The sequence below is a fragment of the Leptinotarsa decemlineata genome, unplaced genomic scaffold, assembly GCF_025532065.1.
Source record: "Leptinotarsa decemlineata unplaced genomic scaffold, Ldec_3_MD MMD2_tig00001719_RagTag_RagTag, whole genome shotgun sequence".
Taxonomy (NCBI): Eukaryota; Metazoa; Arthropoda; class Insecta; order Coleoptera; family Chrysomelidae; genus Leptinotarsa; species Leptinotarsa decemlineata.
This window is the reverse complement of record NW_027412569.1, coordinates 1,387,854-1,413,671: the sequence shown is the minus strand read 5'-3', so window position 1 is coordinate 1,413,671 and position 25,818 is coordinate 1,387,854. Positions and strand designations below refer to the sequence as shown.

The 25,818-nt window shown below is 35.5% G+C and overlaps 2 protein-coding genes across 5 annotated transcripts in view; both read right to left on the bottom strand.

The window, feature by feature from the left end:
• Positions 1–1,840: 1,840 nt before the first annotated feature.
• LOC141482667 (uncharacterized) lies at positions 1,841–4,911 on the bottom strand. Its single transcript, XM_074176254.1, has 2 exons — positions 4,709–4,911; positions 1,841–4,417 (listed from the first exon to the last, which is right to left on the bottom strand). The coding sequence occupies exon 2, from the start codon at positions 4,414–4,416 to the stop codon at positions 2,377–2,379; it is 2,040 nt and encodes a 679-aa protein (XP_074032355.1). The 5' UTR covers position 4,417; positions 4,709–4,911; the 3' UTR covers positions 1,841–2,376.
• A 5,261-nt stretch (positions 4,912–10,172) lies between these two features.
• LOC141482666 (peptide transporter family 1-like) overlaps positions 10,173–25,818 on the bottom strand; it is a 33,734-nt gene continuing 18,088 nt past the window's right edge. For all 4 annotated transcript variants that reach the window (XM_074176250.1, XM_074176251.1, XM_074176252.1 and 1 more), the window contains 6 exons: positions 23,091–23,173; positions 22,860–23,045; positions 18,635–19,117; positions 12,945–13,048; positions 12,741–12,887; positions 10,173–10,320 (listed from right to left, as the gene is read on the bottom strand). In XM_074176250.1, coding sequence (XP_074032351.1) covers positions 10,188–10,320; positions 12,741–12,887; positions 12,945–13,048; positions 18,635–19,117; positions 22,860–23,045; positions 23,091–23,173 — 1,136 coding nt within the window. In that variant the 3' untranslated portion in view covers positions 10,173–10,187. The remainder of the gene's footprint in view (positions 10,321–12,740; positions 12,888–12,944; positions 13,049–18,634; positions 19,118–22,859; positions 23,046–23,090; positions 23,174–25,818) is intronic.

Below are 25,818 nucleotides of genomic sequence, written 5' to 3'. Positions count from 1 at the left end.
TCGAAGCAGAAAGCGAAATTTTCTGATCTAACATTATTATATTCGGTTCGGGGACATCTAACTTCTTGGAAAAAACCTATGCACGGATTTTCGTGGCTTTGAATTGAACTTCCTCCACCCCAATTCGAAATCATCTCTAATTATATATTTCAAAATTTCATAAACTTACCGAATATTGCAAGTTTTGATCTTCCTTGTAAATTTTATAATTGAGGAGTGAATACTTCATTTGTTTCGGTATTGGATCTTGTGAATAGAAACACATACATGATATACACATACATACATACGCATACATACAAACGCATACATACACACACATACACACACATATACATACATACATATATACATACACATACATATACACATACATTTACATATATACATACATACATACATATACATTTACACATACACATACATGATATTGAACATGATATATTAAAAGCGGTTTTTCAACTATTCGTCTTAATAAAGTCATTTTCTAATCAACTTGATCAGTATGAAGCTCACAAGTTGATTTTTTCCTTGCATCCACTTTTTAAACGAGATCAAGATAATTTTATAATACGGAATTAAAACTCAACTCAATTTTGAAGTAATTTCCTGAAAGTAATTAGGCTAAACGGTCCTTAATTTGAAAAGCGTCTTCAAGAAACAGCGGAAAATATTCTTGTGGATTTGATAATTCTAGTTGTAATGTAAAAATTGATTGAATATAAGTCTTCCGAATAAACAGCCCCAAGATTCCATTTTTCCAATTGCAGTTTTCATTATTTTAACCTACTAATTCTAATAGGCTGAAAACTTCAGTTTGTATTCCAAACATTCATTATAGAATAAAATCAAACTCAGTAGAGAAAAGTATCTTCTGTATGATTTAGTGTATAATTCCTTCCTTTCTTTGGAAAATTCCCTCATCCTTTTTTTTTACTTTCTTTCCCAAAAACACTATATCATTATTTCAAGTAACCTACTGTTAATACCAATAAACCATGATGGTGTTTCATTAATTTTACCGTATACCGTACATATTTTGAATGAAATAAAAAGTCAATTTCCCAAAAACTATGGGTGATACAAAAAAAACTAAGACCAAGTTTTCAAAAACATTTTTTGTTGGCCTGTGTAATTGAACGAATTGAACTTCGAAGTTCTGCCTTACTCTCCATATACTCTCCAGACCTCTCGCCAACGGACTACCATCTCTTCAAGCACTTCGATCACTTTCTCTCCGGTAGAACCTTCATCGATCACGACCCGGCAAAAACGGTCTTCGTCGACTTCATTGAAAGCTGAGCACACAATTTTTACGCTGACAGAATTAATCGACTTATGTTATGTTGGCAAAAGTGCACTAATTCAAATAATTTCAAATTTATCAAATTGAATAAGTATTCACTGAAATATTACAGTGTGAAGTAGATTCATAAAAAAATACAGAACTTTTGAAACAAGCTTATCATACAGCAGTCGGACTGAGTCATGGCCGGTGAGAAGCCCCTTTATAGCACGCTTTATATTAGCTTCACCTGTATTATCGACATTATTGCTTGATCTATTCGCGGGCAGATGGCGCTGTACGTAACCTCCTTGATACTTCTTGCTCTATTTGCGGGCAAATGGCGCTGTACGTAACTCCCTTGATACTGCTTGATCTATGCGCGGGCAGATGGCGCTGTATGTAACCTCCTTGATACTTCTTGATCTATTCGCGGGCAGATGGCGCTGTACGTAACCTCCTTGATAGGTTGTTCAGAAAAAAACCAAAATAATAAGTATACTTTAAAAAACCCGCTTTTATAGCATATGAAACTAAAAAGTAAAAAATAAATAGGTAGGGTCAGGGTGGCAACAATGGATCAATTTTTGTTTGAGAAGATATAACTGAAAATCGGAGGAAGTTAGAATATTGCAATTTCATAACAGAATACTATAGTTATTTTTCTTTGATTTTCCATAACTACTTTTTGAAAAAAAAAATATGATTATATTGTGACAGTATTTTTTGTAAAAGTTGGTAATTGAGCCAATGTGTACTGAGGGTAGGGTTCAATGGCTCAACCCCTAGTAAACAATGGATCATGAAGGTACACAGTGAATCATCTCTTAAGATTCCTAATGAATGGACATCAACAATAATAATTCCTTTATTCATACAAACCATGCTGAAAGAAATCAGTATCTAATGTGAATCACAATCTTTATAATAATAAATGAATGATAATAAACATAAAAATAACTATATGTTTCAATTTCTGGAAACTTAAAAAAACTCAACTCAATGGTTTAATTAACAAAAAGTATGTTTCTCGTTATGTTAACAGTGAAAACTTATGACACTCACTAAATCTGGTGTTATGCTCATCAGCCTCAATTAATATTAAGAAGAGATAAATCTAATGAAAATTTATAAAAAGATTGTTGTCTTGAGGTACTCCCACTAATAATAGGTTCTGGTAATATTAATTTAATATCGTCTTCTCTAACGAAAGATATATCAGGTACGTCGGGAAATCGAAATTTGTGTTCTACATTTTGTCTTAAAAAAGTAATGTGGTATTCTAAATCCTCGTTTCTAGTGTGTAGTACCTTTCCCACATAATACAAGATTTTCTTCTTAGTCGAAAATTCAGTTATTACATATTCACCTTCTTGTGGCAAATGAGGTAAAGGTTTCTTCAAATCGTTATTTGTTAAAACCAAAATATTATTTTCCTCTTCACTTCTCCATTGCCAATCGTTATTGTCGTCTGAATCCTGCAGTTGAATTTCAATATCATCATCAGAGTCACTCTGCATTATTTTTTTTACTGTTTTTCTTTTCTTTGTTTCTTGTTTTCTCCTGCTTGCAGCTTTTTCCATCTCTATTTCAGCCTTCTCTGGCGTATCTGTTGCTATCAAGCTTCGGCCAAGTTTCCTCTGTTTTCTGTTTGATTTCCTTGGCCCAGCTTTAATTGGATTCCTAAACTCGAATGGTGATTTAAAAGATTCAGTATTATTTTTAGACGTTGATGACGTAGGCAGTTCACTTTCATAGACATTTTTAGAACTCTCCTTAGTAGGTGTAACGCTTGACGACGTGAAAGGCATGTGTTTTGGTGAGGCTGTTGCTGGAAATGATATAGGGCTCAAATGAAATACAGCTTCTTCACGCGGAGAACATTCCGGGCACGGGCGATCAGTAACCGTACTTGGTAAGAAGTCATTATCACAGAAAATCAATTTGTCGAATGGAAATATACCACATTTTCTGAAAGCATTTGTTATATTACAAGGGGTCATAACTTTGAGAAAAGCCGATCCAACAAGTTCACCAATATCATAAATGGTAACAGGCTTTCCGGGGTTTCGCAACATCCACGATTCTATTGCCGCATTGTAATATGTTTTGAAAGGTCCAAATATTCCAACGTCAAGTGGTTGTAATTTGCCAGATGTATGTGGATGCAATGTGAGTATGTGGACTCCTGATGCTTTAGCCAAATCTAAAGCCTCGATGGATAAATGTGACTCATGGTTGTCTAAAATCAATATGCTCGGATTTGTCGGTGTTGAATTTGTGTGTTTTATAAAGTGCCGTATCACTTCTGGGAATAAATCTGAATTCATCCAACCCGTTGGAGCAGCCAATCCCAGTGTGCCTGTTGGAGTATTTTTGCACATATAATCCTTGAAATTTTTTCTCGGGAACACCATTACGGGTGGTAATGCCGATCCACTTGCACCGATTATGCAGCATGTAGTTACAAGAGTGCCCTTTTCACCACTTGTAACTTTGCACAAACTCTTGTGACCTTTTGGTGCGATTACTTTTTGGGGCTTCTGAACCGTAGTAGTTGAAGTCTCGTCTAGGTTGAAAACTCTGGTACCATCTGAAAAAGCGGGATTTCTTTTCATCAAATTTTCCAAATTATCATAGAATTTTGCTACGTTAGATTTGTTGAAAGCTGTGGCCCTCGCAAGGCTGCATGATTCCGGTCTTCGCAAACTAAGATCTGGATGTCTTTTTCGAAAAGCTTTCAGCCAATCTTTTCCTGCCATTTCTTTCTCAGTCCAAGATTGAGGCATTTTAAGATCATTCAGTTTTGCCATTTGGAAGGCTACTCTTCTACATTCTCTAGTGTTTAATCCATAAAACAAAAGAGCACAGTATTTGAAATAGTCGCCTAGGTTTTTTTCTTGTTCTACACTAAACACTCTGTTTACCTCATAGTTGGGTACTAATCTCATTTCGTCAATTGATCCTTTTTGTTTATATTCAAAATAGTACCGCCTTAAAGTTGTAAACGGAATTTCGCTTACTTTTGAAACTTTTCGAATGCTTTCACCATTTCGAATTTTCATTATAGCTTCCCTCATGCAAACTGCGGTATGGTTCCCTCTGGTACGTGGTTTTTCAGCACGCGGCATTCTGTAAAAAAACTATTTTTGACAGGATAATGAATATTTTGCAAAAATATTGGTAGGTCCATTACACATTTTCGCAGTCCACAATGGATCATGATCCATTGTGTACTAGACGAAACTGAGCCATTGTGTACCAAGACGCCATTTCAACTTCAATATGCAGTATAGCCATGAAGGATTATTCTATTTTGAGATATTTGTAACAAAACAATATCAATACAATGCTTGTTATAATACACCTACTAGTATTGGTTCAAAGCAATTGGGTAATTATGTAGAAAGGATACAATCTTACCTTAAAGTTCGAATATTATCACCATAAATAAATAATTCTTCTCAAACGTTACTCACATGGCCACAAACAAATACCGACTGGTTGGAATGTTTTCGTATAACGACAGGACGCGACGAGTGACAAAGGCAGAAGATGTTACTTTTCTTTTTGCACAAAGAACGTCTGATCCATTGTTGCCGCCCTAACCATTGTTGCCACCCTGACCCTATATAAAAAAAAAACAAAAAAACACGCTTTTAAAGAAAAGTTAAAAATAATTTTTTTAAATGAGCTTTAAACAATAACGATCGAAAAATACTAGTATTATTGTGAAAAAAGCGTGGGCGTTTTGTGTCATATTTTTTGTATATTTAGCGCCCACGCTTTTTTCACAATAATACTAGTATTTTTCGATCGTTATTATTTTAAGCTTATTTAAAAAAATATTTGTAAATTTTTTAGTTCGATGTTCTTCAAAAGCGTGTTTTTAGTTTTTTTAAACTATATTTATTCCTAATACTTTCTTTGTCATACACCGACCCAAACTTTACGCAGATACGATTTTTCCCACCGGCCATGACTCAGTCCGGTAGCCGTACATGGAGGGCCGTAGCGAAAAGAAGTACCAGGGGGGGAGGGAATCCAAATTTTCCCAACCCCACCAGCAAAATTTCCCAACTTTCGAAAAAATGAAAGACGAGGGATTAGTTACTACTATAATATATTAATTTTCTTACTTAGCTACCCAAAGATTGGCTGAATGCTTATGCCCGTTAGGTTATGCACAAACAAAAATGAATTTTGGTAATTATAAAAATGATAATGGGAATTATTCTATTTTGGACCAAGGCCCTTGGTCTTCCACCATGTATAGGAATATTCAATACAAATGAAAGGAAACAACACTTAAATGATATTGTGTTTTTTACTTTTATTTTTTCTATCTTCACGGCCCGAAATTTCCCAACTTTTCCAAGTCGAAAAAACAGCGAAAAGTTGGGAATTTTGTAAAGTTGTCACTTCAAACTTTGTAGACTGTTCAGGAATGTTCTCTTACTTGGGAGAAATTACACTTTATTGAAGTTTTCAAACAACTCAGAATCTCAAAGTATGGGATCTTCAAGTTATGCATGTTGGGAAATCCCAACCCTTTTGGGATCCCAATCCCTTTTCTTATTACATCTCCCTTTCTTTTCTCTCATTTTAATTTTTTTAACATTCATTCATGTTTTTTACTATTACTTTTTTTCTATCTTCATGGCCCAAAATTTCCCAACTTTTCCCAACTTTTTCCCAAGTCGAAAAAGCAGGGGGGGAGGCTCCCTCGCATCCCCCCATGGCGACGGCCCTGCGTACATGCATCTCTTTTTTTGAGGTGGTCGATATCTGTACTAGCTGTCTAAAAAACGTTATCCTTTGTGTATCCCCACACAAAAAAAAATATAAATAAGTTATGTCTGGGGATCGAGCTGGACAGGCAATCGGTCAATTGTTTCCAATTCATTTTGTTGAGAATGTTGCACCTTAATGTTCCTTTACGCTATAGGAATGCCAAGTGCGATATAACACTGAATTGTGACTTTATAGCTTTATCGATATTTCTAAAAACGAGACAAGTCTGTATTCGAAAAAAAGTTGATGGTGACCGTTTTGACACGAAACGTTCAAACGAATACTTATTGTTACATAATTATAGTACATTTGGATTACATTATAACTTCCACTTTCTATTTTCCTAATATTTTCTGAAATAACAATTTCATTCGTAACAAACAGCATTTTTACTTTTCCATTTATGACTGGAAAAGGGCAAAAGTCCTTGTAAATTTTTTTTGGCCACCGTACTTTTTCCATGATACTGACTTTTTCTCCCATTCAATCCTCTTTATATCTTGTTCGGTTTAGAATACAGCAATATTACCACATGCTAAAATTACCGGCCTGTATGTTTCTTGTGACTCAGCTGCATCTTCATATCGAACGTAAATTTCATATTTCAAGAATTGATAGAAGTTCGCATAACAGATGATAATATCACGAAGTCTTCAAATGTGGTGTAATAGTCTGAGAATGCAATATCGCATTTGTGAGAATTGCCGTCATTCAAATGCACCTGGTACCAGTTGTCCTACATTATTGAATTCACTATTTTGAATACAATCCTTCTTTTCAGTCTGGTTCATATTAATCAATTCAGTTTATTGTATGATTTTCACTATAAAGGGTTTTACAAAAACCGCGACACGTGTTTCGCTATACCATAGCTTCCTCAAGCATAAACTGAGTTCATGTTTATTTTGTTTATGAGTTTTTATGTTTATGCTTATTGAGTTCATGTTTATTTTGTAATGCTTACAATATTATTTCTCATTTATGATTTGTTTCTTATTTTAAAGTCTTACATGAAAAATATTCGAACTACAAGGTAATTTCTTTAGTTATCAAAATAGGGTTCCGCCAAAAAAAATATCGTCAATTAGGGTTCCGAGACCAAAAAAATTGGGAACCCCTGATCTACGGCACTCTTACGGTATTGACGAGACACCGGTGTTGCCCTACGCTCCGGGGCTTATTGAATCCGTTGTGGGGAACGAGAAGTGCCGAATTTGTTGGAACTAATCGTTCCCCACCCTCAGGCTCATACAAGGTAATAAGCCTTGATGTAGTCCTTCTCGACCACCAGAGCAAGACGATATTTGTCATTGAGTTTTCAGCTCCTGGCGAGACAAATATCGTCCGAAAAGAGGAGGAAAAACGGATAAAATATCGAGATTTTCTCTTCGAACTCCGCAGACTCAATCTAGACCACTCTGTCAAGATGGTTCTTCTGATTATTGGAGTCCTTGGTGGAATGATGCCCTCTATACTCTTGAATCTTAAAATCATACCGGCTTGCCGCAGTGAGGCAGAAATCTTAGCCGCACAGATGCAGAATGCTGTCATTCGTGGCTCACAGCGCTTCCTCAGGGCACATGATTCTCGGACCCAATGATCACTTACCCCACGGTGTGGGGAGTGATCATTGGTTGATAATGCAGGCACGCCCTCCCCAATGTATCGGGGTTTCGGGGGAATAGGACCCGACCAGCGCATACTACGATTGAAAAAATAGTAATTTCATTAACATTATTACAATTCAATTCATAAAGTATTGAAAGAAAGTAATACAAATCATGCAATTATGAAACAACAAAAATTAATTGGCGCTCCGGGGCGACTTCATTGATTCCAGTGGCGCTTTTGCTTTTTCAACTGCAGGAAACCCCGTAAAAACCTGCAGCAACACAAAATTTATTAATGAAAAGAGAGAGAGAATGTATACAGCAAATATATTTTTTTTGCATAAATTATACCTACTCGATAAGTGAGCAAACATTTGTCTCGAAAGAAAATTATCTTACTCAACTACATAAAAAGAAAAATATAGTCAATCCAATACAAGAACATTAAGAAAAAAGCATCACACCCAAAAAATATATATGGAGATGACAGTGTAATACAAGCATCAACTATTCTATATTTTTTCAAGAAAGACGTTGGCCAGACTATCAGTGTAACGGTGAGTACTATAGGTCGATGATCACCAACTTCTTTTAGCCTAAATTGGATTATCTGGACACCAACGACATGTAATTTCAACAGGACGGCGCTACGTACCACACATGCCACATTGGATATTTTGCACGAGAAATTTGAGGGCATGGTCATCTCACGTGGGGGTGACATGAACTGGTTAGGTTAGGTTAGTGGGTCTATTCGAACCTCCACCGCAACCCGCAAGGGTTTATTGTGGCTCACACCTATTCACACTCGACCAAATGAACCCAGCTTTTCAAAGAAGCCTATTAGTTTGTATGGTGAGGTCTTTTAGGTCAAACAGTAAAAGTACAGCTCTGCCGAACTCTCAAAACCTGATTCGGTCATCAGTGGGGCAGGCACAAAGTATATGCTCTGCTGTTATATCATTTTCCAAACAGAGGCGACACACACTGTCTTCCGACAATCAGAGTCTCTGTATATGATTATTAAATGACAGTGACCTGTAAGAAGGCCTGTTAGATATCGTAGTTCATCCCCATTGTAGTCAAACAACTGTTTGGTATCAAGCTTCCAAAGATTGGAGTGAGCCAATTCTGGAAGATTCTGCCAGAAGTCAATGAATCTTTTTGCCATCCAGGTGTTCAATCTTTGTTTGGCAAAACCTAAAGCGATGCCAATTACAGGTTGTGGTCTGATGAAGCTGCTTGAAGCATCTTCCTTTGCAAGGGAGTCAGCAGCCTCATTGCCTTCCAGGCCAGTATGACTATGAATCCAGACCATAGACAATCTGTTAAGTCTTCCTGTCGAGGAGAGTCGTGTTTGGCAATTTGCTACCAATTTAGACATTGCTCGTTAGGAGTCAAGAGCGTCCAACGTCTCATGACTGCCGAGAATATTTTTATTGACTTATGTATAAGGTTGGATTCTTCCAATCTCTCCAATAGCGTAAATTTCCGCTTGAAATACAGTCGCTCAGGTTCCTAATCAGGTTAATATCTCTGTTCTGGGTCTGCAACTGAAAACACCTGCACCAGAATCAGAAGGTGTTTTTGATCTATCTGTGAACCAACAACTATTTGCTCTCAATATTTTCTTCTCCCTGAGGATCATGTTCTCTGTACTCGCTAACAGTACTTCATAAGGCAGTTCGTGGTTGACAGTTTGAGGCATAAAGTAAGAGGTCATTTCTAGAATGCTGTGACTTCCAGTGTCAATCAACAGTCTGTTGCACTCTGCATCAAATTGATTTGTGCAATTGGCAATGTCCACAAGTCTTTATGTAGTCTATCTAGCGTCTCTCTCCAGAAAAATGTGGAGAGTAGGTAGATCTAGAAGGATCTCCATGGCCGCACCATAAGTTATTGCAATTGCACCATAAGTTATCATTGGTCTGACATTCATCACATCAATCCAATGGATTTGTTTGGGACCTAAATCCCAAGTTTCCCCACGAGACCTTCGACATGTCAATAGGACAGTCTGGCTTTTCCAAGTGAGCGTTTTAGTGTGAGTTTTTTGTCAAGGACAATGCCATGATATTTCACCTCAGTTCCAATGATCTGAACTGGACACCAAAATCGTCCGATTTGACCCCGATGTGGGGGGGTTTTCTTGAGTCGAAGGTGTATGCAGATGTCGTCGAAGTCAACATAACCCATGGTATCGGTCAAATTCTGCCTGATTCGTGGAAGTCATGGAAATTTGGACATTGTAGATGTGCTTCACCAGAGAAGCCGTGGCGTAGATACATTAGAGCCAAGCTTTATCCCACACATAATGGCATCTTTCAAACGAATTGAAAATTTCGATGATATCTAACATACACTTTGTTTTATTTGAATTTCAAGATAGGAAGCGCTAAATGAAAGACCCTGTATATACTTATTCAAATTTAACAAATTGTCATCTTGTATATTCATAAGTTGTCCTGCAGAAGAGAAAAAATTCCATGTTTTCAATTTTAAAGGAAAAGACTTACCGCTATTTCTCCCCGGCTTCCTCTAATCACTAGAGAATAAACTCCTCCATAAGCCAAATGGAAATGTTTTTCAAACAGATGCTTCTCTTCATTGCTACTAACAATACATTCATAGCTGTGGAAATAGTATGACTGTTAAGTTAGAAGAAAATAGTGAAAACAAATCAGATAATAATGATGAGAATGAAGATATTTTGGACTAGAACAACGAATTTTCCAAATCATAACTACAGGAATTAGTTCCGTAATAAGCAAACAGAAATATCGGGATACGAGTTCTAATGAAATTGGAACCTCTGTTGTAACGGATCTCCCAACGGGGACTTCTGAACTCTGACAATGGGCTTGTTTCATGCTATGGAAAACTCTTTATTTTTGCAGAAAAAAGAATAATTCGAAAAGCAAGAATTTAAATTGGCCGCGTGTCTGTTGATCAATAAAATTGATCGTTTTTAGAGCGGAGTTGCCAAGTGTATTGGTTTTTAATATGCAATCACAGATCTGATTATCCAATTTGTTATTGTTGTCAACTCGGTGTGAATACAACTGTTACAATTATCTGATTAAAGAACGTATTTTTGTAAAAGGTAGGTCTCGGCGGGTGCCTATTTTGCTCCATATTCCGTGTCATTAGTTTACATCCTGAAAAATATTTTTTCAGGTTATTTTTAGATTGATATGTTCTGGAGTAATTCTGCATTTCACTGTACATATTTTTGCTTCTCTTTACAGTCACCATACTGCTCCTTGGCCGAGATAAAATAAAAATCAAATCAACACTTTCCATCCTTTGATAAACGACAAAGTCTGAAATGAATGTCATATAAATAAAAGGGACCTACTGAATATACCACCTACCGTTTCAATTTTTCATTCTTCATCTCGGTACCAAAGTATTGCGAATTTCACAAGTAAAACTCATCGATCATTTCAAAATCGACTCTTGGTAAGTTGTCTGGAGTCAGCTTTAACAAAACTAGGTTCAACATTAATTTCGAAATTATTTTAACAAAAGTACGAAATTTGTGGAAACCATTGACACTTTATTTTATAGTATTTTATTAATGACTATTCCTATACATTCTAGATGTCAAAAGGAAAATAAATATTATTATTATATTATTATTATTATCATTATAATAAAACACCAATAAAAAGAAAGGGGTTGTTTTATTTTATTTAGGATATCTACACCAGAGAACTGATCTGAATGAAGGTTATTGAGACATCAGAAGTTTCGATCTTGTTCTCTACCTGAATGATTCAAAAGCAAGGATCGGCGTGATTCTTGTTGAGTTGGTCTTGATTTTGACTCTGAACCAAATCATCAAAACTCTTCGTCTCTTTTAGTACTATCAGAATTTTAACTTTTAACCTAACTTTTTGGAGACCAGATTCCCTCAAATGGATGGATAAGAGACTCATCATGACCTACCAGGACTGTATCTATAACTATGTGATCTGTTACATGACAGAAGAATATGCTGAATTTACGCAGGGACTTATCGGAGTGAAATTGAAGCAAAACACGGGTATTTTCCCTTGACTTATTTTACGTTCACTTCGTTGACGTATATTTTTGGACATTCTCTATATATCTGTACATTGAATGCCTACCACAACGATTTCCGATATGTCTAATATCCTCGCAACTATCGAAATTAACAGAAAAACCGCCACAGTTTTTATATCGGGTACTGTGTTACTGAATTGCATTCAAGGAGAGAGATTTGTTGAAACGAAGTGAAAGTCCTTGGTTTTATTGTTACCCACGCATCATTCATTTCAATATAATTTGCCTTGGTCCTCGAAGGTTGAATAATACTTGTACTCTGCCGACCCGTGCCTGTATTTTACTTTTTTAAGCTGTGTATTTGCGAGTAACCATCTATTTTTGATGCCGCTGTATTGTCCATTAATCTGTAGAAGTCTCATATGAGCAGCAGTCTGATTTTTCTTGATTACCCCCGAAAAATTCTGAGAGAAAAATCTTTTCTACATTATACAAACTAAAAAGTTTGAGCGCTTTTCACACCTGTATGAACTTCTTTATCACAATCTACATTCATTCTCTATTTGTGAACTTGAAAAAAAATTCCTGAAAATTGAAAATCTGAGACATTTTCAATCAAACTGGAGAACGAAAATTCTACCTATTCTTAACGAATCATTTTCGTATACCTAATCTTATTTTGATACACCCAATGCTCTAGAAGTTATGAATTGTCTAATTGACGACACCGGTATACAAAATCGTATAATATGAATACTATTTGCTATTTATGAATGATATTGTTTTGACACTATCATCGAGGTCTCCAGGCATTTGCAATAAACTCAAAATTTGGTTGAAATAAATGAACAAGTGGAAGAAAACTAGAATAATCTAAGAAATTATCAAACAAAGAGTGTATAGGTTTGAAACACTCTCATAATTTTAAGATTTTAGATAAAATTTTCGTCATAATAATGTGGAAATTGATTATTATCAGTTTTATTATATGTCAGAGTTTTGAAATGAGAAACATTACTCACACTCCTTGAGGTACTTCCATATATGCGGATTCCGACAAACTCGAGGAAGGCGAATCTTGAACAAAGTACATGTCTTCTAGACCAGAGGTGCCTTTCAGAGTCACCGTAACGTTGTGAAAATAGTCGGATGATTTTATGTACGATATCCTGGAATTTGAATTTTACATAGGCAAGTTTACATAGATAGAAAAACTATTAACTTGCCTCACTCTTGGTGTACCACTCAGTGACTTCTTGAAATCCACGGGATCTGTCACATATGCCTGAATTTCATTGTTTTCGTTTATTCCAATTAAAACGGAATCGATCTAGAAATGAAATGCAAATAGACCTCCGCACTTTCAGAAAAATTTGATGAAATCAATATTTTTCGTTAGTTCCACGACAAAATGGTTCATTCATCAGAAAGTAACACCCCCATTTTTTCATTTCGAAGAAAATCAAAATTTCAAATATGAATGTGTGATAAATTGAGAGTCTACTTTTATCGGTAACCTAAACATAATATTGGTATTACCTTTGCTAGATTGAACATATTTATTTCGAAATTAAAACCGCTCAAAAGCAAGCCTATATCTAAAGTAACTTTGTGTCCATACAAAAATTGATAATATCGTTTTACTCTAAAAAGTATGATCAATGCTTCTTTGTCTACTCGACTCCATCTCTTTTATTGGTCATTAAAAGTTTTAGACGCGAAAGAAATAGGTCTCTCAACGTCATTTTCGAATATATGTGAAAAAACGGCCCCAACTCCATATTTTGAAGCGTCCACCATTAAATTTATAGAAAGTTCGGGATTAAAATGAACTAGAATATCATTATACTGTAGTAAATATCAATTTTGACAAGTCTTCTATCAAACACCATCAATAATTTTTTACAATAAGTTATATCTGATATATCTGAAACAATAAATTCCGCCAGCCGATTGCAGTTAAATCTGATAGGCCAGCGTTACACAATAGATGCAAATGTGCGTGGTGATTATGGTTTGATCACGCATCTATCGTTGTTTGGGTTGCTTTGTTTGATGGATGAACAGATTTTAGATTTTTGAGTGGTTTCGAAAGTTGTAAATAGTAAAATCTGACATGATAACTATAAACACTCACAAAGGTCCCGTTCCAAACAGCCTTTCAAAAAAAAAAATTTCTTCCCGAAATCATGTGTGTCTGAGAATAGAGTGAAAGGGTACCCTAATCAAAATGTGAAACTGGAACATCTGGCATAGAATGAATCCACTTTTACCAATCACCAGAAATGCCATACTCTTCACGACACGATGAAGAAGAAGTTTTCTTCTACATAAATAATTGAAAGTTTCCTTCTAATATACGACTAAAAAACCCCAAATGATATGTTTTATGCTCCAAAACTAAAGGCGACCAGATCACTGTCTTCACTTTCATATTGAGTGGCAGATGATACTCTATTATGAATGAAGCTTTTATTTAATTTGACTTAATGTATGTTTCTATGTGGAGGTGGAACCTTGCAAATCAAATTTGACACACTTTCCGATGTCCGATTGAGCTGAAATTTTATATATTGATCCAGTCCCGATGACAATGCATTTTTATGATAAGCATGACGTGATGCTGCTGTTAGGATTGGCTCCAGACGAGGAAACTCTCCAACGGTTGACAGTAGGGACATGAAATATTGCACACCTTTTAAGATATGGATGACAGTTAGTCGGTCCACCATGGAGTTGCAGCCACATCCAGGGTTGGCTCCAAATCAGAGAACTCCTCAACGGTTGGCAGTATGGACTCGAACTTTTGCATACCCGTTCGGATATGATAGGATGGTTGGTGGGTTCACCATGAAATTGCTGCCACATCTACGGTTGGCTCCAAACCAGGGAACTCCTCAACGGTAGGCAGTAGGGATTTGAACTTTTGCATACTCGTTCAGATATGATAGACGGTTGGTGGGTCCACCATGAAATTGCTGCCACATCCAGGGTTGGCTCCAAACCAGGTAACTCTTCGAAGGTCAACCGTAGTAACAGGCATAAAAGGCATATCATGATTTGTGTAATTTGGTGAGATGGGCGTCAATAACATTGGCTTGCAACCTATCTTGAAGACGGAATACTCCAATATGAAACCCGGAACGGTGTTTCGTCAGGCACGAGCAAGCTTAAAGCTGAAACCAGTGGCGCATACATTACCAAATTACTAGCCAAGTCACGGTGAGGCCGTGCCGAGGATTGAGTGACATAAGGGTATAAAATGATGTCGTGACCTCACCGCCTCAGGGCACCTGGGTGAACACTGTTGTTTATTAGCTCTTACCTTTCTAAACGAAGCACTGGGTTGGCGGATATTCCTTCGTAACTCGTGGGAACATTATGGGAAATAAAGAAACAACAACACAAAGAAAAATATTGTTAGAGAAAAAGAAGTTAAAACTGCAAGAAAAATTTGTTAATGACAACGCTGACATTAAACGCTAACGACTTGACAAAAGGCGTGGTGAGGTGCGTAGAAAATCACCCACACAGGCACTCGTCCATTTAACAATGACGCACGGAATGAAATGAATAGCCTAAGAAATATATCAAGCGAAAACTAAAAAATAAAAAAAAATATAAAAACTCAAAAAAAAGCTTTTATTCACACCCTTTAAAGAGTAAATTTGGATTTTTAATTACATTATACCTATTCATTTTCCAATTACTTCATAGAATTCAATTGTAAGTAATAAAATTTCAATTTAAAATAATAATGAGATTTGGCTTCAGTGCTATACAATGTAATTTTGAGTAATCTTTTTCTTCAACATTTTTACTTTCAACTTATAACGTCATTACACAATTCATATGATATTAAAGCTTGTCTAGAGATTCACCTATGTAGATCAAACAGTAACTTGAGTTACTTGATCTAATTAATTTTAATTAACTAAGTTTGAACTAAGAAATACGAGTGCTTAAATCTCACGAAAAGCTTTTATATCACACAAATTGTGTAATGACCTTACGAGTTGATATTAAACATTTCAAAGGAAAAGATTACTCAAATTAACATCGTGAAGCACTGATGCTAGATTTAATTGAATTTAAATCTTATTATTTACAATACAACAAAATGAATTGAAGGGGTTATATTTTTATTTTTTTAGAAGTGAATAATTTTTGGGAAAGGAAGTTTTTGGCTTTCTACTACTCCATCTTGATACAAAAAAAAGGAAGAAATTAATCAATTTGAAAATAAGTGACTCTATATGTGGATGTGTAGATCATGCAAAGAAGTAACTTTCAGACACAAACTGAAAGAAAGTCCTCCTGAAACAGCTACTTTCATATAAACATTAAATTACACGAAAGAAAAAGATTCTTTCGAAACAAATACTTCTATATGAACACTGAATTATATAGAAGATACTTTTTCTATACTCAGTTTGTAAAAAAACAATATGAAAAAATGAAAAATTCATTAAAACCAACAAAAATCAAATTCGATAAAAACTCAAAAGAGAAATTTCGTATTATTCCAGACGCTGAACTCTACGTAAAAGCAGCAACCTCATATCCTCCTAGGGGGCAGTTATTTAGATCGGATCATATCGCTTTCTCTGTGGAACAAAAAATAAGAAACTCGCGTTCCCTGGGGTTTCAGTACGTATTCTTCCTTCACGCTCTTGACCGAAGAATCGTCGTACCTAATCCAGCAGTTGTAGCCGGCGTAGAAGGCAACGGTCACGTAGTGTCCAATGTTGGCATTTTTGCCGTCGTGGTAAACGACGGCGAAGAGCTTGTATTGCTTCTCTGTTGCAGACTGTTTCCGACGATACCAATGTCAAATCAATCTTCGAGTCGAAATCAAAATCCAAAGCCTTGATAATCTTCATGCAACCGTCGTGACTGTATTCGAAAAGCTTAAGATCCAAAATGAAGATAACGGGAAGTTTGCAGAGCAAAATTTACTCCCACGCTTCGAATTTTTCGTTTGTTTTCGACGAAGTCAGTCCCTCTAAACTGTTCTTAGAGACGAGTACCTTGAACGCTTCTCTGACAGTCTTCACTTTCTCAATGTTGAGTGACAGGGTGAGAAAAGGCTGGATATTCTCAGTAATGTGGTCCCCGTTACGATGAATGCTCGACTTTAGTTGCCACTCGAAGATGTCACTTATCGGTGTAATGGTGAAGTCGATCCTTCTGGTTGGATGTCTTTTATTTCTCGATTCCCTTATGTTCCATTCATTATTCGAATCATTGCTCAAAGCAGAGTCAACGAGAGGTTTTTTATCGTCAATATAATATTCAACTAACTCCTTCAGCTCAAACATTTCATCATTGAGCCAATTCAAAAGAAAACCTAGAAACTCTTCCGCATCTTGTTATCTATCTTTGATCCAGTCAGTTCGCATGTTATGTAACATTTTACAAATCCACGTCGGACCGAATGGGATGCCAGTGTTGATTAAAACTTCTTGGTCATTCTTGGCATTTTTATCCACTCTCCCGTCTTTTGTCAAAATGTAGGAAGATAGGTGAACAAACTGATCCATAAAACGACACATTCGAAATATAACCGGGGTAGATTTCGTTCTCTCGATCGAAGAGATGTTTTTGCTCAGACTGTTCAGTAAGTTGTAGAGTGGTTGACATGCGATCAGGGCTTGCAAAATCGAGTTTATGTTGCAGTAATTGCTTTGATTAAGCAGACTCCTTGGCTGTAAGTTCACTGCTCTGCCGTCGATCGTGTACAATAATAATAATAATAATAATATTTATTTGTCAAATCGTCTTAGAATTATTACATTGACTATTGAAAAGCATAAAGGTATCCTAAGTACATTTATATATATATACTAGTAATATGTTGCTGTATCGCTGCTGTTCCAATGTTTCGACAGAATCAGAATTAGGCGTGCGCAGCGTTATAGAACAGTGCTTTCAAAAATTGTTCTACAGCGCCATCTAGTGGCGAGTTACAGAAAAATGGATAGCCTAAAAACCTTCTCTATGAAAAATTACTTATGCATGTCAAGTTTCATCACGATCGGTTGAGTGATGTAGAAGTTTATCACTTACCAACCAACCAACAAACATCCATTTTTATATAGTACACTAGTACTATGCTGTTCCAATGTTTTGACAGAATCAGAATCAACGAACTTAGGTGTGCGCAGCGGTATAGAACAGTGCTTTCAAAAAACCTTCTCTATGAAAAATTACTTATAAATGTCAAGTTTCATCACGATCGGTTGAGCGATGTAGAAATTTATCACTTACCAACCAACCAACCAATAAACATCCATTTTTATATATTAGAATAGTGAACAAATAAAAATGATGTCCACTTATGTTCACATGGAACCTGTCTGTGGAAACAGACAGGTCTTATGAGAATCATGATTTTTCTACCTCATCAGCTCATCAGTGTACAGCCTGTTATTGCGGAAACATTTGCTTTTTGAATTCACTTAGGAGCTTATGAGAGTAAATTGAAACTAATCAAGAAGAAAAGAAAATAAAAAAATATGAAATATGAATCAATTTGCTGGGTCCACATAGTTTTTAACGAATTGTCTAGTTCGTTCAAGAATCCACTTTTTAAAGCGTTCCTTCATCCGATCAATATTATTAAGTGTTTTAACTGAGACAGGAATATGATTTAGAAGTTTAGCTCGAAAATAGGTGGAGCATCTTTGACCAATTGCTTTATTTGCTCTTGGTATGTGCACTGCTGAAGAGTTTTGTTCTCGTATTATTCGATTGCAGATCACAATTGAATTTTGTAAAATAATTCGAAAATGAATAGGTGTATTATAATTCAAATCTTATTTTTATCTTTTCAGGGCGTAAATAAAATATTCTTTTTGAGTTGTTTTTATATCAATTTATTAATTTCATAAAAGGAAGATCAAAACTGACTCACCTGTTGTTCTATGCAGACAGCGCTCAAGTCAAATTTGTGATTATGGAATCGTATATCATCACATTGAAGTGGAGCTACCACCGCAAGTCTGTACGTCGAAAAATTATTACACATCATATTCTTGATTCGAACCAATTCGCCGGAGTCTATGGTTTGCAAGCTGCTGTGGGAATGCGACATTTTCAAATCACACGGCAAGGTATTCATAATATTCATCGAAGCATGATGCCTTCTAGGTAGTTCTGGATATGTCGTTTCCAGAGCTAGTTCCAGTATTCCTGCCGAAAGAAATGCAGTTCCTGCTATTATCCCGCCGAAAGCCATACGATGCAAGGAGTTTTCTAGGATGTTGATTTTGGAGAAACAAGGGTAAAATATCCTGTCGAATATTGGGATGAGGATGAGCACCATTGCTGGATTTACCACCTGCATCTGATCTGGTGTTATTTGGGTTCCCATTATGTTGCCGTTCATGTGAGAGGCCTGGATAAAAGAAATGTTTTCTTTCAATATCATTCTAATATCCTGTTATTTATTGAAAACTGCCACTCACGATTCAAGATAAAGAGCAGTTTTCTGAAGCAAAAGTTGAAATCCATGACGAGATCATCAATGAATAATTATTAACAGTGATTTACCAGTAAATTTTGTGTCATATGGAACACAAGCAAGAGATGGAAAATGAGCAAACAATTCTTTTTGGTCCAATCACAGGACTTCCTTAAAAAAAAAGACTAAAGGAAATCATAGTAGACTTCTCAGTTTCGATAATAATATATTTTAGAAACATTTTCTTGAAATCAGTCCCATATCATGGTCGTTCCATGAATTGTCCTCCACTCGAAATAGCGAAATAATGGACTGATTTCCATTATTTTACCATTGGAGCATTAGAATAATTAGGAAAAAACAAAATTAACAAATCAATTCAATTTGATATGTTATGACAGTTGTCATAATGCACGTTAAGACAGAAGAGATGCAGACAACCTAGGTAATGTGGGAAGAGAACAAACACTCCCATAGCGCCCTCAGATAGATTATATAGAATTTCGGACTAGCCCCAGGAAGGAGCTTATAGAAGGCAAACTTTACTTCTCCTCTGTACCTCGACCTTACAAAATACCATGGTTTTGAACCTGTTCTCGCGAAGAAATCAGGATCGTACATGATCACCACGGCAAATGTGGTCATATGCATGTCTTTCCGCCTGCTTCAATAATTTGCATAACATTCAACATGCATAACATCCCTCCATTATCATTTCATCTTCAAAAATTTTACCTGTCTCATACCACATCTTTTTCAAATTAATTTCTTACCAAATATACGAGTTATTGTATCTTTCAATTCCTCTCCGCATCTAACACGAATCTATTGAGTGATTACTTTCACAAAACGTAGTTTCTTACATATATCGGTAGGGTTTCGAACTACAAAAATGCACATATGCTGAAGTGTAGATGAATATAACTTCGTGCAATGGAACTTTGTTCCAGCTACTATCTATATGGAGTTCAACCCTGATCTGTAAAGTATTCTCTGTGGCAGAGAATACTTTACAGAAGAAACACTCATTTCGCAGCATTTTCAAGTTTAGGGATCAAGTTTCTGTTCAGACTGTCCCTTCTGTAAGGTATTCTGTGACTTTGGAAGCCAACTATAGAAACCTCTGGCAGGACAGCCCTGGTAGCTTAGGTGATAATAAGAAATAAGAAGAAAAGTACGACAGAGTGACAGAGGTTGACATTTGTGATTGTGTGAACTCATCTTCACATGAAGATTCCATTTTCGTATACCAATTATTCATATGCTTCATATGAATATTCTAGTATGACATAATACTGTGTAAATAATACTGTGACGGAAATTGCAATATCCAGGATTACTGTTTTAGTGTGCCAAATTTACTGTTTTACAGTAGATCGACTGTTTTGTCTTTCGAGCTACTTTCTTCTGTTCTACTAGATTGGAAATCTATTGATGATTCCGTTTACTTTGCATTGAAAATTATTGAATGACTAAAGAATGCTACAATTATCATATATGCAGTATGTATCTATAAAATATATTTTCTACTGGTTTTCAATGTGTTAAGCATAAAAATGACTTGCTATGTTATTATGGCCGGACATCACAAACCCGATGTAATAGTTGTGGAGATTTATCTGCAATATACAAAAAAATTATTATTTTGTAAATGCTGATCCGAATTGTCAGCCATTCCAGTTCCAAGTCCCATAAATTATAAGAGTGCCACAGTAAATTCATTATAATTTCTATAACCTTCAAATGATGGGGAAGTCGAAGATTTGGAGCATAATTTCTATAATCGGAAAACTTCTGGCTCTAGGGACTTTCGAAGGGTATTTATTTTAAAATTAATTGATGTAAAATTGCTGAAGGTAAACCATCCAAATATCAATATTGAAAATCTTGCATAATATTTAAAATTTTCTGCATATGATACGGAAATGGAATTTTCAACTCTTGATTCATGTAAAGTTTTGGAGACAGTATTATCGAACATGATTATCAATCGGGAAACATTTTCATGAATGCTTCAAAAATGATTTGTTTAAAAGTATAAATGGAAAAAAATTAGGAGCTCTGAAACGAAAGTTACTTGTAGTGTATCGATTGAAAGAGCAATTCTTCCTAGTTTCTTCATAATTTATATTGACTAGTTGTTCAATTTGAATTCGGTAGAAACAATCCAATCATTTTCGACATATTATTTTGTGAATATTGATTCAACTTTGTACTATCTTCACTATATCATATTATTATTTCCAGAGAGGTGTATCAACACGATACTACATGGCCTGAAAATGCTCGGGCCTTAACATATATGGTACTAGTCTTATTGCATTCACCAATTTTTCAGTTAGTACTAATCTTCAAAAGAAAGCTGTTAAGATTTCATGATATTCTTCTGAAAAGTTCAAGAGTTATTGTGCTACGAGTGACACTACTTTTGTTATTTTCAAAACAATGGCTCAAAAAACTCGTGTTTTAATTTGACAATGCTTCTCGATGGAAAAAATACCATTCAAGTGAAGCAATTGCTTAAAAAGTGCTCTGCTTTGTCAGAAAGAACAATTAAACGTTGGTTTGCTGACGTGGTCGTGGATACACCAATGATGCAGAACGCAGTGGACGTCCTAATGAGACCGTAACACCAGAAAGCATAAAAAATCCACAAAATCGTTTTGAATTATCGAATAGTAAAGTTGCGTGGGTTAGCTAACATTGTGAAGATATCATAGAACCTGTTGGTTTCATATTGCATGAGCATTTGACTCTGAGGAAGCTCTGTTTGAAGTGGGTGCCGCGCGAGGTCACTCTTGACCAAAAGCAAGAACGTCTTGATGATTCTGAGCAGTGTTTGGTCATGTTTAAACATTACAAACAGGAGTTTTTGCGTCGATATGTGATAATTGATGAAACATTGATCCATCAGTTCACTCCGGAATCAAAATGATCGTCATCTGAGCAACTGGTGAACCTCGTCCAAAGTGTCCCCAAAAGCACAATAATTCGCTGGAGAGGTTATGGCCTTGATATTTTGGTGTAATTGTCATCGACTATCCCGAGAAGGGAAATACATCAACAGTGAACATTATATAGCGTTATTGGAGCATTTGAAGGCTGACTGATTTTTTTTCTCAGACCTCAAAAAATGCTCACCGGTAAGAAATTTTGCTCGAATGAAAAGTTTATTGCTGAAACTGAGGCCTATTTTGGGGCAACAGATGAATCGTTTTACAAAAGTGGTATTGAAATATTGGAGGGGAGCTGGAATGATTGATGGAGATTACGTTGATAAATGAAGCCATTTTTTTGAAAAAAAGGAGGTTTCTTTCTTAGGCCCGGGACTTTTCAGCCTGGGTTAACACATGAAAGAACGGTTTTGGTGATGTGGTGGAGATTATGATATTATAGAGTTTATGATAAAAGGGAAAATAAAGAATGCATGAATTTGAAGAATATAGTCAATCTCTAGCGGAATCCAAATGGAATAAATAAATATTCATCGAACTGAGATTGTTTAAGTATGTCAATTAGTTCATTGATAGTTTTGGCTTCCTATATAGATTGTATTATCCCACAATTTGAGGTGAACAAAAATATTAGTTTGTTCTTAAAAATGGTATTAGAATCGTAGTTGTAGGTAATACCGAATATAACACAGAAAAAACACATTGACGGTTATGAAATTCACCTGAAATGTCCATCTGGATCCTTGCTGATCGAACAAAGACCAAAAAATCGGCAGGGGAGTGTACAGCAGCAGAATGGCGGACACAATTTTCATATCCTCAATGAGTTTCACGTTGAATTTTCCTCTAGCGTTGTCCAACCAATGATCTGATCTCTTCATGGTCCTGAACTTTTCTACTAATGCGTACTAATTATATGTTTTATAGTTAGTGAGTGCTATGTGGAGACTTACCCATCCGCACTTGAAAAACTCTAGAATAACTTTCTTCTTGGGAGATTTGAGTTTGTAAACATTCTTTCCAACGATGAATAAAACTGAAAAAATCCAATCTCATGGAAAGAACATCATATTCCTTTTTTTTTCAAATAGAGTTATAATTTAGTTATGTTCATTTGTTGTTGGTGTATCTTATCTTGAATATGTGTACTGTCAATCGTGATTAACTGTTGAGTTGAAAAAACAAGAATCATTACTCATAGAAATTTCGAATACTTCAATGAAGACAATTTTCAGGAAGTTTTGAAATTGAATATAGGATAGAGAACATAACTTTTGTCCAATTTTTTCTAAGATTTTTATTTGTTGCGGCCGGTTTCGGCTTATTTAACCATTCTCAAGTTGACTGACGCAGTTTGACAAACAAATCTTTGAGAATATACAATAATATAGTAATTGTTATTCAGGAAGGTTCATCAAACTTGTACCTGAAATAACAAAACTAATAATAATAAGTTTTTTGCCAATCAAAATAACAAGATAATAACAAAATACAAGAGAGTGAAAAATGAAAACACTTTGTATTTGATTGCGAATTGCCTTTGTTTCGCGAATCGCGAATTTGCAGTCGCATCTGCTCTTTCACCAATGCCGAAAATGTATAAAAACTAATAAATGAGGGCTTGAAGAGAAGAAATGAAGAAAGATAGACAAAAAAGAAAAGAGTAGGTAAGATAAAGATATACATATATGACCTAGTTATTCTGAATGCTGAACAGATGCAGTCTAAACCTACTTTTGAAAATAGTTTCTGACATGTTGAAACAATTGTTTCTTCATTTATGGAGATAATTTATCGTGGAGGAGATATTATAGAAAAAAGATCATTTGGATATTTCCTTTTTATGTACAGGAATGTTAGGCACTGTCTTTTTACGCAAATTCAGGTTATGTATATCTGTCCCGTAAGACAAATGTTCATATAAGTAGTAGGGAGGATTCCTATATTTGAATATTTTATGCATGTTGCATGAAAACGTCTACGATTAAACATATTCAACCACTTCAAATCTGCTAATTTGTGTGAAATTCTGGATCTTCTGATACCAAATATTAACCTGATACAAGAGTTTTAAACTTTTTGTATGCGACACCTCTCGTTCATGTCTAAACATGAATGATACGCAGCGACACAGTGGTTGAAATGAGATAAAACTAATTAATCACATAGCATTTTCTTGACATCTACATCCAAATATTATCTATGGGGATATATGAGTTTCAATGATGAATAAGCAATTTTAAGTTTGTAGGTTATATGTAATTTTGGAACATGTCGGGAGAATACTTATTGACCTCAAATCATTAAAATTTTGTGGTTGATTATTTTTTGGTAGGGGTATAATTTTTGCACATTTCAATGCATAAGGAAAATAAAACTTTGACTTATGCATTCGTTTATTATGCGAGTTAGTACCGTTATAATGAAAGGACAACAAATTTTTATAATAGTTATATTGATTTCAACTACCCATATGCTTTTGATTTTATGCTATTTATGATGCTAAAGATTTCATCTTCAGTAGTTGGTGAAAAAATGAGTTGATTACATATAGGTACCTCATTTTCTGTTCGTGCCATAAAAGCGCAGTAAGTCTTCATCCGGTGAGATATCTCTTTGAGACATAGTTGAAATAAAATCGCTAATAGCTTCTACATTTTTCAAGTTCTCAGGGAGTTCTTTATTTTTACTTTTTGCTTCCTGAATCATCAATACCTCATCTGAGATACCAAAACAATACTTATTTAACGTTCATAACATATCAAAATCACTGAGTATTGATCCAAAAACACTATTTGTGGATTGCTCCAAATACTAGATGTCAAAATTCATAAGTTCAAATTTGGAGTTGGTCATTGATCAACTCACCATTGACCAACTTAATCATTTTTACCTAGTCTGAAGGACCTTTCATGTTCAGCATACCGTTTTTGGAAATTTCGACAACATTGTCCCACATAAAAACTATTACACTCCAGACACTTACATCGTCATCGGTAGCAGGAGGTTGCATATCTTGATGAGGATCTAGAAGTGATTTCGAATTGGGGTTGAACTAACCAAGTTCAATTCAATGCCACAAAAACCCAGGCATCGGTTTTCTCCAAAAAGATAAATGTCTCCGAACCGAGTATATTAATGTCAGGACAAGCAATTACGTTTTTTGCTTCGATAAGTTTGTTCGGGGGTTGAAATGGACACCAATATGTCTTGGCACAATCATGTCACTGAAATTACAAAGGCTGCTTCTAAAGCTTGGAACACTGTTCCGAACCAAAAAACTGTACACACATCAGCAACTTTTGATGCTTCACAAAGTTCAGATCAGTCCATCTTTGGAGTATTGTTCTCATGTATGGAGCTTCGCATCTAAGCACACCCTGAAACTGCTGGATTGCATGCAGAAAATAGCCATCTGCCTGATTGGAGATCACTTGCAACCTTGGTAGTCTGAAACATCGAAGAAAGGTTGGGGATTTGTCTCTCTTCTATAGATACTTTCACGGGAAGTATTCAAGTGACTTGGCACATTTGATTCCACCAAGAGCGGTACAAATCAGAAATACCCGATGGACTGTGGCTGCTCATCGTTTTGAGGTTTAACTCAGTACACTGTTCAAGAATTTCTTCATTTGGAGAACTGCGTTTATATCAAAACAACCTAACTGATAAAGTTTCTCC

Excerpts from the sequence above, each read along its gene's own strand:
- LOC141482667 (XM_074176254.1), bottom strand. The coding sequence starts at position 4,416 with ATGCCGCGTGCTGAAAAACCACGTACCAGAGGGAACCATACCGCAGTT.